The sequence below is a fragment of the Mastigoproctus giganteus genome, chromosome 14, assembly GCF_048544385.1.
Source record: "Mastigoproctus giganteus isolate SK-2022 chromosome 14, ASM4854438v1, whole genome shotgun sequence".
In the NCBI taxonomy this organism is placed as follows: domain Eukaryota; kingdom Metazoa; phylum Arthropoda; class Arachnida; order Uropygi; family Thelyphonidae; genus Mastigoproctus; species Mastigoproctus giganteus.
The window spans coordinates 82,159,270-82,172,715 of NC_143588.1; the positions used below are offsets into that span (position 1 = coordinate 82,159,270).

The 13,446-nt window shown below is 35.8% G+C and overlaps 1 protein-coding gene across 1 annotated transcript in view; it reads right to left on the minus strand.

Moving 5' to 3' along the window:
- Nucleotides 1-13,446, minus strand: part of NAT1 (N-acetyltransferase 1) — a 321,119-nt gene that overhangs the window by 269,768 nt on the left and 37,905 nt on the right. The window contains exons 4-5 of the mRNA XM_090388830.1: nt 13,361-13,427; nt 494-756 (exon numbers count right to left, since the gene is read on the minus strand). Of these exons, the coding sequence (XP_090244956.1) occupies nt 494-756; nt 13,361-13,427 (330 nt within the window). The remainder of the gene's footprint in view (nt 1-493; nt 757-13,360; nt 13,428-13,446) is intronic.

Here is a 13,446-nt window from a genome sequence, read left to right on the forward strand (position 1 = left end):
CTCTTAACATTTCATATGCTTTGGCTGTTTTCTTGAGACAGAAACAAAATTTGAGAGCAACATACTGTTTCTTGCATGTCACAACCATTGTTCTGTAGACAAAAGTGAATAGGCATAAACTTGATCCAGCACCAAGGTCACACCGTGCACGAGTCAATTGCACAGTCACTATGTTATGTAGCATGGCTTGGTTTTAAAGTCCATAGTTCAGGTAGAAAATAGAAAACAAGTAGTATAGTTCATGAAAAATTATGTTCATTCTTTATTGAACAGCTCTCACATAAATACTACTAACTGGAAGTTTGTGAAGACATATGCCACTACTGAAACCATAAAAGCAATTAATTATAATATATAATAATTACAAAGGGCTATACAGATAAACATTTAGCCTGATAAACCACTAGGCTTCAAAGACCATATCATATATATATATATATGTAGTTTATAATGACATTTCCTAAACTGTCATATTAATAAAATCTAAACTTACCTTCGCCCTGTCAGTGTCAAGACGATGGCCAACTGTCTTCATTATCTGACAGAGACATTCCAAGTCTTCAGCCACGTCCTTGTGATTCTGCCTTTTCTTCTTGGCCAAAAGCTGTTGTACACATTGGTGCAGGATAACTTCATGAAGTAATCCCTGTTTACCCAGCTCACCAATGAATTTGATATTACCAAGCATTTTGTGCTTGGCCAAGCTACGCTGCTCCTCTTCTTCGGGTGTAAGGGCGTCATCTTTCTTGTCAAATGCTGCAGGTAAATACAACACATATACTTGATTAAATTTACCTTTAATGTTCTACTTAAAAATATACATATTTTAAATACAAAATTAAAGCAGTACAAAAGAATGGATAACTAGCTGACAATCTGAAAAAATGGGCTATGCAGAACTTGATTTCATCTTTTGTTTACATCTGTTTTAGACTTGCTTTTAGCATTCAGCTTTTATTTTTTATCTTACATTAAAGTGCACTGATTAAGCAACTTTGGACCCTTTTTATAATGACAGTATTCAGACACCATACCTGCCCTTTACATACATCAGCTATCATTAATATATGGCAGTGAATAGTTATTTTGCAGCAACCAGTGTAAAAGCATGGAAAAGAATAAATATTACAGTGTGTAATGTCGATAGGTAGAAGAGAAAGAAAAAGACATGGGAATAACTGTACAGTCAGAAATGAAATTCTCCGAGCAGCGCAGATGGGCTGCTAGGACAGCTCATAGAAGGGATAAGCAGGTAATTATTCTGCCAGAAGGGATAAGCAGGTAATTATTCTGCTGCATAAAGTAATGGTTAGGCTACATCTTGAATACTGCATACCAGTTTGGAAACGCCATTTTAGGAAGGAAATGGATCTATAAGAATGGATACAGAGAAGAGCAAGAAGATTAGTAAGGGAACTGGAGTCTTCCCTGGTATTCTTACTAAGATAGACTTCAGTTCTACAAGTTGCAATACTGGAACTTGGGCACTTGAGAGGAGATCTGATTGAGGGCTTTAAATGGATTAAGATAAGGATGTTGATGACATCCAACACCCATAAAGTGGCATAAATTTAAATTGAGATGAGAAAGTTCCTAGATAAATATCTTTAAATTTGTTTTTGGCCCGAAGGTAGCTGACTGCTGGAACACACTTCCATCTGTTACTGTGGAAGTTGTTAGTTTGAATAAATTTAAGGAAGAATTAAACAAATTATTAAAGGAGATAGACAAAAGCAAGGTGGGAAAGATTTTTTTTTTTTGCAGATGCTATATAAGCTTGCTTCCTTGCATCATTTGCCACACTATTTAATACTAATAAAAAAATTTAAAAAAATCTAACAAGGTCCTACCTTACATTTCTGATAGCAATTCTTCTATCAGTCTTAAACTGGAAATTAAAACTAAGCAGAACTATGACACACTAAACACAATAACAAAGAAAGTTTAAGGAAATAAAATGTTGAAAATCATCTCTAAAGAAGTGACCAAATCATTGCATGGGGTGCTTCATAGAGTATGACACCAGTCCAAATGTACAGTAGGCCCTCAATTTAACGGACTGAGAAAGGGCTGTCTCCTATTGCTGAAAGTCTGTTAAATCGAATGTATTTTAAAAATACATAAAACATGAACACTATATTAAACACGAACTATTATTACTTATACATTATAACAGCATTAAAATGTTATTATAATGTACATTGAGTAATTTTTACACACCACTAAAACATCTGTTAAAAATATAAAAATACATTTATGACAGGAACCAAATTATTTTAATTAAACACATCAAAAACTATATAATGTAACATTTTTTTTTTATATTTGTAACAGATGTGTAACTAATGGAGCGTTTCCACCACTTTTTTTTCTTAAAGCTCACACAAAGTTGTTATCAATGTGAACACTTGGTTTTTCATTTAGATCCAAGTCCCCAAGTTTCTCAAAACCTCCCACACTTTTCCCTCTCTCTTCATGACATCAAACACTTTTCGATCAGTTGACAGATGCAGAAAATTATACCCATCGTTGATCTGCCAGGTCTAAAGCTATACTGTTCCTCGGCCATCCTATTTTCAATCGTTCCTCTTATCTTCAGCTCGCTTGCTCTCGCTCTCTCATACAGCTTACTCACATGTGATGCCTCTATAATTAGAACACTTTTCCCTGTTCCCTTCTTGAACAACGGGATGATCAAACCACCTTTCCAGTCCTTCAGCACCTGCCTCTCATCCCAGATATTGCAGAACAGTCTGTATGTCCACGCTATCCCTGCCTCACCTGTAGCCTTCAACATCTCTCCATTTATCTCATCTATACCAGCAGACTTGCCTGCACTACCTTATTCCACGTCAAGTCTGTCTGGTTTCTCTCCGTATCTTCTCTTTCATCCCCTCTTTTATGTTCAACCTGCCTTTGTCCCTTTTGCTGGCTGTCCTGCACATTGAACAGATTTTGAAAATACTTCTTCCATGTTTCTCTTCATCCTTGGTTATCAGGTTCTCATTCTCATCCATCAAGTATTTGCCCTGTTCACCACCCTTCTCCTATTCCTCACCATACCATATATGAAAGGTGTCTTTTTATTACCATCGATATCTTGTCAGAGTTTCGCTCCATTCTTCCAACAACAGTTTTCTCTCCTCGTTAACTATCCTCTTGGCCAACGCCAAGAGGATAGTTGACGAGGAGAGAAGATGGTGGCAGTTTCATATCTTAATTTATTCTTATTATTATTCTTAATTTTCACAGCCTCTCATCCTTTCATTCCACCATGGAGTTTCTTTCCGTCTCCTTCTATTGCTTGTCCTTCCACAAACCAGCTCTGTCAATCCTACTATACAGTCTTTGAATGCTTTCCATTCTGATTCCATGCTGTTCACCACTGTCTTAGGTACAACCTTCCTGAACTCTTCTCTGAACATCGCATCTATTATTATTCTTTCTTCTTCCATACCAGTAGTTTTCTTTCTCTCTCTCTCTCTCTCTCTCTCTCTCTCTCTCTCTCTCTCTCTCTATTATTTTGATCCTTTTCAATTTAGGGAATCTAAAACTCCAATAACTAACCTGTGATCACTACCCAGGGAAACACTAAGAATGACCTTGGTGTCCACTAGTGTTCTATATTGGTCTTTATTCTCAAGTATATAGTCAAGGGATGATTCCTGTTGACTGTCCCAACCATATCTTGTCGCTTTATGACTCTTTTCTCAAAACAGATGTTTCCTATGACAAAGCTGTTCCGTAAATAGAAATCTAACAGCATGTCATCATCATCCCTAGTCATATTCTAGTCCATGTCTAGAAGGAAAGGGTAAAGGGAAGGGTTTTTGCTTTCGTAAAGATGACTACAGTGATCTCAGACAGTTTTAAATTCTATACAGTGGGGCCAACTGATACCAACAGCAAATTCTAAATGGGAAGCATTCAAAGAATTAATCTTGAAAGCTACTATGCTTTTCACAACAACTAAGAAATACTGTTCACGGTTTAGGGCCTAAATGGAGGTCACATAAATTAATGAGACTTGTGGCAGAGAAGAAAAATGCATTGGATGCTTATAAATAATCAGGTGACACAGAAGCCTATGGCAGATATAAGCTAGTCTGTAATCAAGTCACAAAGGAGGTTAGGCAGGCAAAGGCAGATTATGAGAAATTTTCGGCAAAGGGTGCAAAAGGTTGTTTACTTGTGTAAACTCTAGAAGGAAGAGAATGAATCAGATTGGTCCACTTAACATAGATGGTTCGACTATTGATAATCCTGCTCAAGTAGCTGATAAACTGAATGAGTAATTTGCATCTACATTCACACATGAGTTATTCAGGGAGGGGAATGCCAGAAGTTTATCAAACTAACAGGGAGCTAAGTGATTTTGTAATAACTGAGAGCTAAGTGGAGGGGAAATTGTTGAAGTCAGACATAAGAAAGGCACCTGGGGTGAATGAGATCTATCCAGTTATATTACAGGAGGCAGCAAAGGAAGTAAGCAAACCCTTAGCCATAATTATAAGTGCATCCTTGGACTCGGGGAGGTCCCCACGGACTGGAGATGTGCAAATGCATCCCCAATTAACTTCTGTTCTGGGGAAAGTAATAGAATCACTGGTTAAAGCAGCATTGCAGGATCATCTAGACAAGACTGCAGTAAAGGATAGAGCATGGGTTTTTTAAAGGGAGGTCTTGTCTGACCAATTTTATTGGATACTATGATGTGGTCACAGAGGAACTGGATGCAAAAAATAATTTTTTTGTCATGTCTACCAAAATCATGCGACAAGTAATGTCCACCAATTGGCCAAAACCAATAATTTCACAAAAGAAAGCCATGCAATAATGAAATACTTATTTTATTAATTTAATTTTTTTTTCTTAATGAACTAGCTAGCAAGAAAATCCACAAGCATGTGATAATCAAATTACACAGTACCACAAAAACTGAATTCAAAATGGGTTGAGGAGACACCAAAGATGAATTTAGGTCTGGATGACCCGGCACTGCAAAGTATAGTGGTTAGATACTAGCGGCTTCCAGGGTCACCCCTATATCCGCCGTTTGTTTAAGCTTATTTTTGCCAGCAGGATCTTTTATATTTTCTGTAATGGGAAAAAAAAAAAAAAAAAAAAAAGGAAAATTGGGGGGGGGGGGGGGGAAGAGATGGGGGGGGGGGTAAGTTTGAAGAATTAAAAAAAATTTTAAAGGGAAATTGGGGGGGGGGGAATTGGGGGGGGGGTAGTGGGGTAAGTTTGAAGGATTTAAAATTTTAATTCCTCAATTCTTTAAGTTTAGGAGGTTTAGATTTCAGTTAATTTACATTTAGGTCTACCTAATGTTATTTTAGTGTGTGTAGTGTGTTGATTTGTGTTGTGTGTGGCTGGCTTCTGGCATTTAGCAGCAGGGGATCGAGGGCGAGATGGGCCCCAACCCCCCGCTCCCGTCCCTAGCCACGAGGAGGCAGCCAGATTCTACTTCACTCCGATATTTTCATGCTGATTTACTCGGTATCCTAACTCTCGCAGGGCTCAATCCTGACCGAGAGCGGCTCTTATTTATGTTTGGGGAGGCTGGGACCCGTAACACTCGCAGGGCCCAATCCTGCCCAAGTGGGGGAGCCCAGCCCTCCCAACAATTCCTTAGTAATTATAATTTTTTCTTTTTTACAGGGTTTTCCGCTGGGCCTCCGCACCCGCGGGGCCCAATCCCGTCCTGGTGCAGGGCCCAGCACCCTTGCTTAATTCCCTAGCATTTCAAGACTTCACAGGGTTTGCTGGCTGCACCCCTCCACTCGCAGGGCCCAATCCTGGCCTAGTAGAGGAGCCCAGCATTCTAATAGTAATTAGGGTTTAAGCAGTGAGTTTTACTGCTCCCACCTTCTACACCAGCTTATATGATGCAGATAGGGCAAGGCAAATTGACCACACCATTGATAAATACATTATGAGTGAAAAAAGACAGGGACAAGGCACCCAAGGCACCACCGAAGCCAACGACGGCCCTCGGCACTATGAAACACAAAAGGTCATTTACTCTTGTTGCAGTTAAGGATCTGACTTTGAAATAGGATGATTTTATTTGCTTCAGAACATAAAGCTAAGGTACTAAACATAACTTGTGAATAATCTCAGAATAATCAAGTGCGTACTGCTCTGATTGAAGAAGATTTAGTTTTACTGGGAAATTCTAATTGTTATGGGAAAGTTTTAGATAACACAGCTAATGTTGATAATGAATTGAATAGATACTTTACATTGGTCTTTACTGATGACCCTTTATACTGCAAGTGAGGCTGAGCAACATGGAATTATGGATTTAAAAGTTACATTGTTTGTTAGAAAAACTTTTGACCCCCAAAGGCAAGAAAAGCCTTTGGTCGCAAAATCTTGGAGTTGATAGCATATACCCAGTAATTTTGAGGAAGGCAGCCAGATAGTGTATTGAACCATTGAAAGTTAATTATGAAGGCTGCATTAGACTCAGGAGAGATTGCTTTGGAATGGAGATGTGCCAATGTATCGCCAATATAAAGGCAATCCTAAGAATGAAGTCAGTAACTATAGACCAGTTAGTCTGACTTCAGCAGTAGCAGAAAATCTTAGAAGCAATGCAGAGACATTTAGACAGAAATGCCATTCTGAAGGACACATGGTTTTGAAATGGCAAAATCATGTTTAACTAACCTGGTAGATTATTTTGACACAATTACTCATGAGCTAGAAGTAGGGAACAATTTTGACACAGTTTATTTAGATTTCAGCAAAACATTTGACTCAATGCTTCACAAGAAGCTACTGTATAAGCTGGAACATGTTGGGATTGTTGGAAAGATCCTAAGAAGGACTGCAGGGTGTCTGCAGAGTAGAAGGCAGAAGGTTGTGATTAATGGATATTCTCTAGATTGGTGTAACATCAGAAGTGGAGCCTATCCCACAAAGGTTCAGTTTTGGACCACTGTTGTTTCTGATTTTCATAAACAACATAAACAAACAGATAAAGGATGTGCTGTCAAAATTTGCAGATGACAGAGAGATTGGGAGAGTCATTAATGATCAGTGCCAAGCAGTGCTCCTTCAGGATGACTTGAAAAGTCTTCCAGAATGGTCAGAAAAACAGCAGCTAGGTTTTAATACAACAAAATGTAAGGTTTTCAATTAGGGAATAGCAACCCTCAAATAACTTATAACACTTGGTGGGATTGAATTAAAAATGGTAGAGAAAGAGGGGGGGGTTATTATACGGACGGATATGAAGTTTTTTGAGCAGGGTAAACAGGTGGCCAGGAAACTCATTGGTGTCCTGCTAATGGTTTATTAAACAATAAATAAAATTTTAAGATGGCATTTATAATACTGTGACCAAGTATGGAGACATGATATGGAAAGAAGTCCAAAGATGGGCAACTCACATGATTTGATCAGCAAAATGGCAACTGTACAAGGAAAGTTGTGGGTTACAGAGCTTGGCAACATGTCACCTTAGAGGAGACAGAGGTTTATGACATTCTGAAAGGGGTTAGTAAAATGAATGAAGGCAAAAGTTTCCCAGTTATAAAGAATTCCAGAACTGGGGGCCATAAATTCAAATTACAGGGGAAGAGATTTAATGCTAAATTGTAGAAAGTTTTTTTTTAGCCAACGAGTTGTTGATTACTGGAACAAGCTGCCTCCATGGGTAACTGAGGCTGAGAGTTTGAAGAAATTCAAAGGTCAACTGGATATATAAATTCAAAGGTCAACTGGATATATAAATTCAAAGGTCAACTGGATATATAAATTCAAAGGTCAACTGGATATATAAATTCAAAGGTCAACTGGATACCTATGTGAGGAGTGAAGCACAATTTGTACTTTTTTTTTTTTTTTTTTTTTGATTGGTGCAGCAAAAGCCTGTGGCTTCCTTGCACTGTATGGCTAATACCAATACTAATCAGTCCATCATATTATCCACAAAAAACTGAGCATTAAAGAGTTATGCATAATGGGTACCATAAGATTTGAATGTAGACCAGAAGAGGGAGATAGTTAATTGTGTATTTCTTCAAATTTTTGCAGGATTCAAAAGGTTTTTCACCCAACTAGTGATCATGGATAAAACTTGGGCTTATTACTGTGATCCAGAGACCAACAGCCCATGGAATATCTTGTGCAAGATGACAGTTTGCCACAAGAAATTTCAAAGTGTATCATCATCTACCAAGGTAATGGCATAAGTTTGTTTTTTTTTTTTTTTGGACAAAGAAGGGACAATAGTTAATGAATATTCATTTAATATCAGATAGGCAAATCCACTGTGGATAAATATCAATCTTCTTTGCTATCAAAATTTCTTCAGAGGGAGTATCTTTCTGTATGACAATGTTCTCAGCCACAAGTAACCATGGGGACAATTAAATATTCAGATTACAAATTACTGGCAGACACTCCATATTCACCAGACATGCACCTTCAGATTATTACCTGCTTCACTGAAAAAAAAACACTTAAAAGGATTACAACTTTGGGGCAAATAATTGTTATTCATATGGCCTAAGAGTGGTTCAGTAACCAAGGTGAGGGAATGCTGCATCACATGTGAAACCCTTAGAAATGACTATAATGAATAAAGCTGATTGTTCTCCAAATTGTCTTATTCTTTGTATGGCACAAAAAATTAAACAGCCCCTCATACAAACATATACTGTAGAACATTAACCTAGCCATCATGGAAATCAAAACGTAGCAAAAACAATGTGATCACCTGACAGGTGGTAAACTTCTTTTTAAATTCTGAAAACAGTTTTGGGCTTTTCTGAATTTGCTAAAACATTGCCAACATTCCATTTTTTTCTCAATGGATTACAGTACTTATTTATGTTCTTTTAAGTTTTAATAACATTTTCATTTTAAAACATGCTATATGCTTTGCACTTCTTATTTTCAAAAACAAATTTTAAAAAATAATAATAATTCTGTTGAAAACTGTGGAAAAATGTTTTAGACAGAATAGAGACATCAGTTTTTCTTAGTTGCTTCCATTTTCTAGTTCAAAAGACCATTAAGTGCATGAAATTTTAAACATGTACTTGCATTTTTCTTTTTATGTATATATTATTAAAAATTAAAAAACAGATATTCAATACTATTCCAGTTGAAGCTCTATAAACTACCCCCCCCCCTAGGGGAATGACTAAAACTGTTATTATATCGGAAGGACTGTTATTATATCGAAAACTGTTATTATATCGAAAATCAGCAACAAAACAAGTAAAAGCTTGAAAACTTAATGTAATTCTACTAATACAACGTAGTGTAATCTTATTTATAATATGTACTACAATATTAAACAAAAAAAATTACGATTGTAAATTTTGCATTGATATGCAGAGTGCAGTAAGGTTACAATTAAATTGCAAATTCCACTACATAAACTACATACCTATCAAGATCTAACAAGAGAATTGTTTTATACTTTAAAATAATCTGTCAAAACATGCTGTTTCAATGGTAAAGCATGTTTTAAATAAGAATTATGAAGGTGCACAATAGCAGTTATTTCACTTTCGCAGTTAGGCTGTGGTTGAAAAAAATCAACATACAAGTTCTAATCCTTGAGCATCTTTTACTGAAACTTCTTTAGCCATATTAGGTTCCATATCTTCATCACTACAAATTTCAAAAACCTCATTACACAAAAAATTTCAGAAGATTCCATTACGTCTGAAATGAGTTCCTCTTCATTTATACATATCCTGAAACATTCAATGTCCACATCCACTTCTGCATAATCCTTGAAGCTTAAGTTTTACTGTAAGTTTAGGCAATGATGCACATGCTCAAATATTTCTTCCCTATTATCGGACTGTTCTTCACAATTAATAGAAGAAACAGCAGCAGCATGTGAAACTTCATACACTGCACCATTCAAGGCAGTATATATCCAGCATGTTTGAAGCAGTTGCAATCACTTTTTTCGTCAATTTCATCCCATGCTGAAACACATTGCCTGCAGGATGTCAATTTCGCATTGAATTTTGCTTTCAAGACAGCACAATTTCATTTAATAGCATTCTTCAGTAGTTTTTCTAATAACACGGGATTACACCTTATCAAGTGGCTGAAGAACTGATGTCATATTTGGGGGAGGTACTCGACAGCGATTGCACATAGGTCGTTTACTTGAAGAGGGATGCTGTTATCCACAAACAGCAAAATTTTTCTATTCTTCACACTCATCCTGCGATCTGTCTCTGATCCATTCTTCATACATGCCCTCTCTTTTTTTCTTGATACATAGTCGGTAATGTCCTCACCCCTTTAAAGCATCGAGGCTTCTAAGCTTTCCCAATGATTAAAAGAGGAGGCTTCTCTGTACCAGACATGTTTTGCTGCTAAGAGAAGGGTAATCCATTTTTTTGGCCTTTTTTCTGCCACTACATTTCTCTCTTTTAAATGTAATTGTTTTATCTAGTAGCAGTTTAAAGACAGATCCAGTTTCATCAGCATTGAAGATGTCATTGTGGTCATATGACAGAAAAACATTTAAAACAATTTTCCTTCAATTTTTTTTTGTAATGTCAATGTCCATGGCTGCACTTTTGCCACTTTTTTGAAAGGCTGGCCATGATAAGTCTTAAATTTCATCCATCTGAGCTTTTAAATTCTTCAATATCCATTCAAGGTGCAAACAATTCAGTCTTAGCTTTTAAAAGATTACCATCTATGGGAACATTTTTTGCATGAGTCGTCATTAGCCGTTCAAAAAAGTACTTTTACTAGGTCCAGATATTTTGCCTTTCATGCTCGAATCCTACCCGGTGAAGATTTCTCTAAACTTAACTTTTTTTCCAATCTTTCAGAATAGTAAACAGGGTACTCTTAGAAATGCCAAGCTGTTTGGCGATGTCAGTCTTAGAATGACACACCATTATCTACAGCTTGCAAAATCCTATTATCTCTGATTGGCAAAGCTACCCACATTCTTGGAGCTATACCAATAAACATACACTCCAACTAATGAAATGAACTTCTAGCCGATGTTCATATCATTACTGCACTGCGAGAATAGAGCGTGGGAAATCTTAAATGATTTCTCACAGTTAGCAATTACTTCAATATATATTTGGAGCATTGTCATTTTTAAATGTGAATATTGTTTAAAAAAAAAAAAAATTCAGATTAAGTGGTAGAAATTTATGGTCGTTACAGAGAAATTCTTTTATTTTCAAGTTCATTATACTGAATGTAAAATAGCATTAGGTTAATGAGAAATTGGCTGGGACCAACCACACAGGATGTTATAACATGTTGGGACATTAAAAAGAAGATTGCTATAAAGAGCTGTAGTTAGTTTCATTTTTCAGGATTATTTTAACAAAATTTTTTTCGAATTTTGTGCACTTCACAACACACAAAATTTTAAACTATGTATCCCGTGCTTCCTGCAGCATTGCGGCATCATAAGAAAATACTGGCCTTATGTTACTCTTCAAGAAAAAAAAAAAGCCAAATAGTTGCTTTTTCTTTATTTTTTTTTTTTTGGTAATTGTTGACGCATAGGCTTCTATGGCCATAATGCACCTCCCAAGGTTTTTGCAGTACTTTGATCCAAGCCAGAGGCGGGAATCAAACCCGCAACCTTTGGGTTTCCAGGCAGGCACTTTACCCACCCGGCTAGCCCGGTTGGCCCAAATAGTTGCAAAGATGGTAACAGGTCACCTCATTGGTTCTTGCATGTAATTCACTACAAAAACTGTAAAAAAATAATAATTATTATTATTCCGAAACTATTGCAGTAAGTTTGACTGTATTTAGGAAGGTAGATAAAATGTCAGATATTTAATCATTAATGAACGGTTAACACAGGAATGTTATTTTTCAGGGTCAACTGTTACTTCCATCAGGTTAAAACTAAGATTTAAATTAAACAGGATGTAAATGAAATACCCAATGAGTAGTAAAACTAATACCACTGAAATAGCAATTTAAGAATTGCATCTTTCAATAACTGAAATTATCATTTGTATAAAATAATAATATATGCCAATGTTGAATGAAAATTTAAAATGTATACTGTCGCTAGAGGTACAATAAAAAAATTTCATAAGATACAGTAGTGAATGTTACATTGACACTCATTTAACCTAATTGGTTAAGTACTAACCCTTCAAACACTGAGTTTGCAAATCATGTGTAGGGTTTGGGAGACTGAATTTTTCAATACTGGCAAATGTTGAAAAGTGAGGTTCAACACTTGCCAGTATTGAAAGTGTTGAAAAGTGAGGTTCTTGGTAGAATTTAAGTTTTATAAAAGTGAAAACTATGTCTATAAATGCTTTTAAATATTAATTTGTCCTTATTTTCACTTGGTAGCTCAACATTTGAGAGGGACTGTCAAACATCAAATAAATTTATAAATAAAAAAAATTTACTTTTTTTATGCAATAATATCTTCTACCTCTAGATAACACTTTAATCAGTTTCATCAACTTCCTAAACTTAATTCTCATTCTAGACAATTTCTTCAATTTTGACTTGCAAAAAGCCCAAAAAAGACAATGAAGACTAACAAGTATAATCTCTTCCTGAGATTTTCAGTTATTTTTGCGCTGGCATTTATTATTAACCATGTCTACTATTATTTGAAAACATACAATAGTCGGCAGCATGTACTGGAAGACTCAAAACAATTAGAAGAACAGATGCACTACTTGAAATGATTTAGAAAATAAATATACATATGTTCCACAATAAGCTGGTATGCAACAAACCTAAATATACTTACGTCCTCCTGAAAGTATTAAATCAATATTAAAACATTTTGGTGAGATAAAGCAGAATTTTGTGCAGCAATCTGAAAGAAATATGGTTAGCTCTACAAATGGCATGAAATAACAAAGATTGGATACAAAAAAAGGAACTTATGAATCACTAAACTAATGCTCAGTGTACCAAATTAAACCATCTGCTAAAACACAAAACAAAATAAACTAAGGTAAACTGCATCCCATTACATGATAGTTTAACCATCATTATAAAATCAAAATGAAATGAATAAAAAAAAAAATAATAAAAAAAAAAAACATTTATATAGAATGGTCCTCTCACTGCAGAAACCAACTGGAATTTTGTTAACTCTTTTATTAATGCATCAAATGAAATGAAAATTGATAGCAACATACCTGGGGTTGTCAAACAAACCTACCCTACGTTGTTTGATGGATGAACCATACTAGAATAAGTCTCTGAAAATAACATACTCAGTTTCCTTGCAGAAGCCGTTTATTAAAGACAGTTCCATTACTTTATGGTTACATCTTGCAGACATCAGTCATCTTAAGAGATAAAATATATAAGCCACTATCTATTAAACTTTTTAAAAAATTACCTTCACTAGCTTTTCTTCTATTTTCAAATTCGTCTTGACACTTGGCTAAGAGAAGGCGACGGAATGTCTAAATAACAATAGAACAA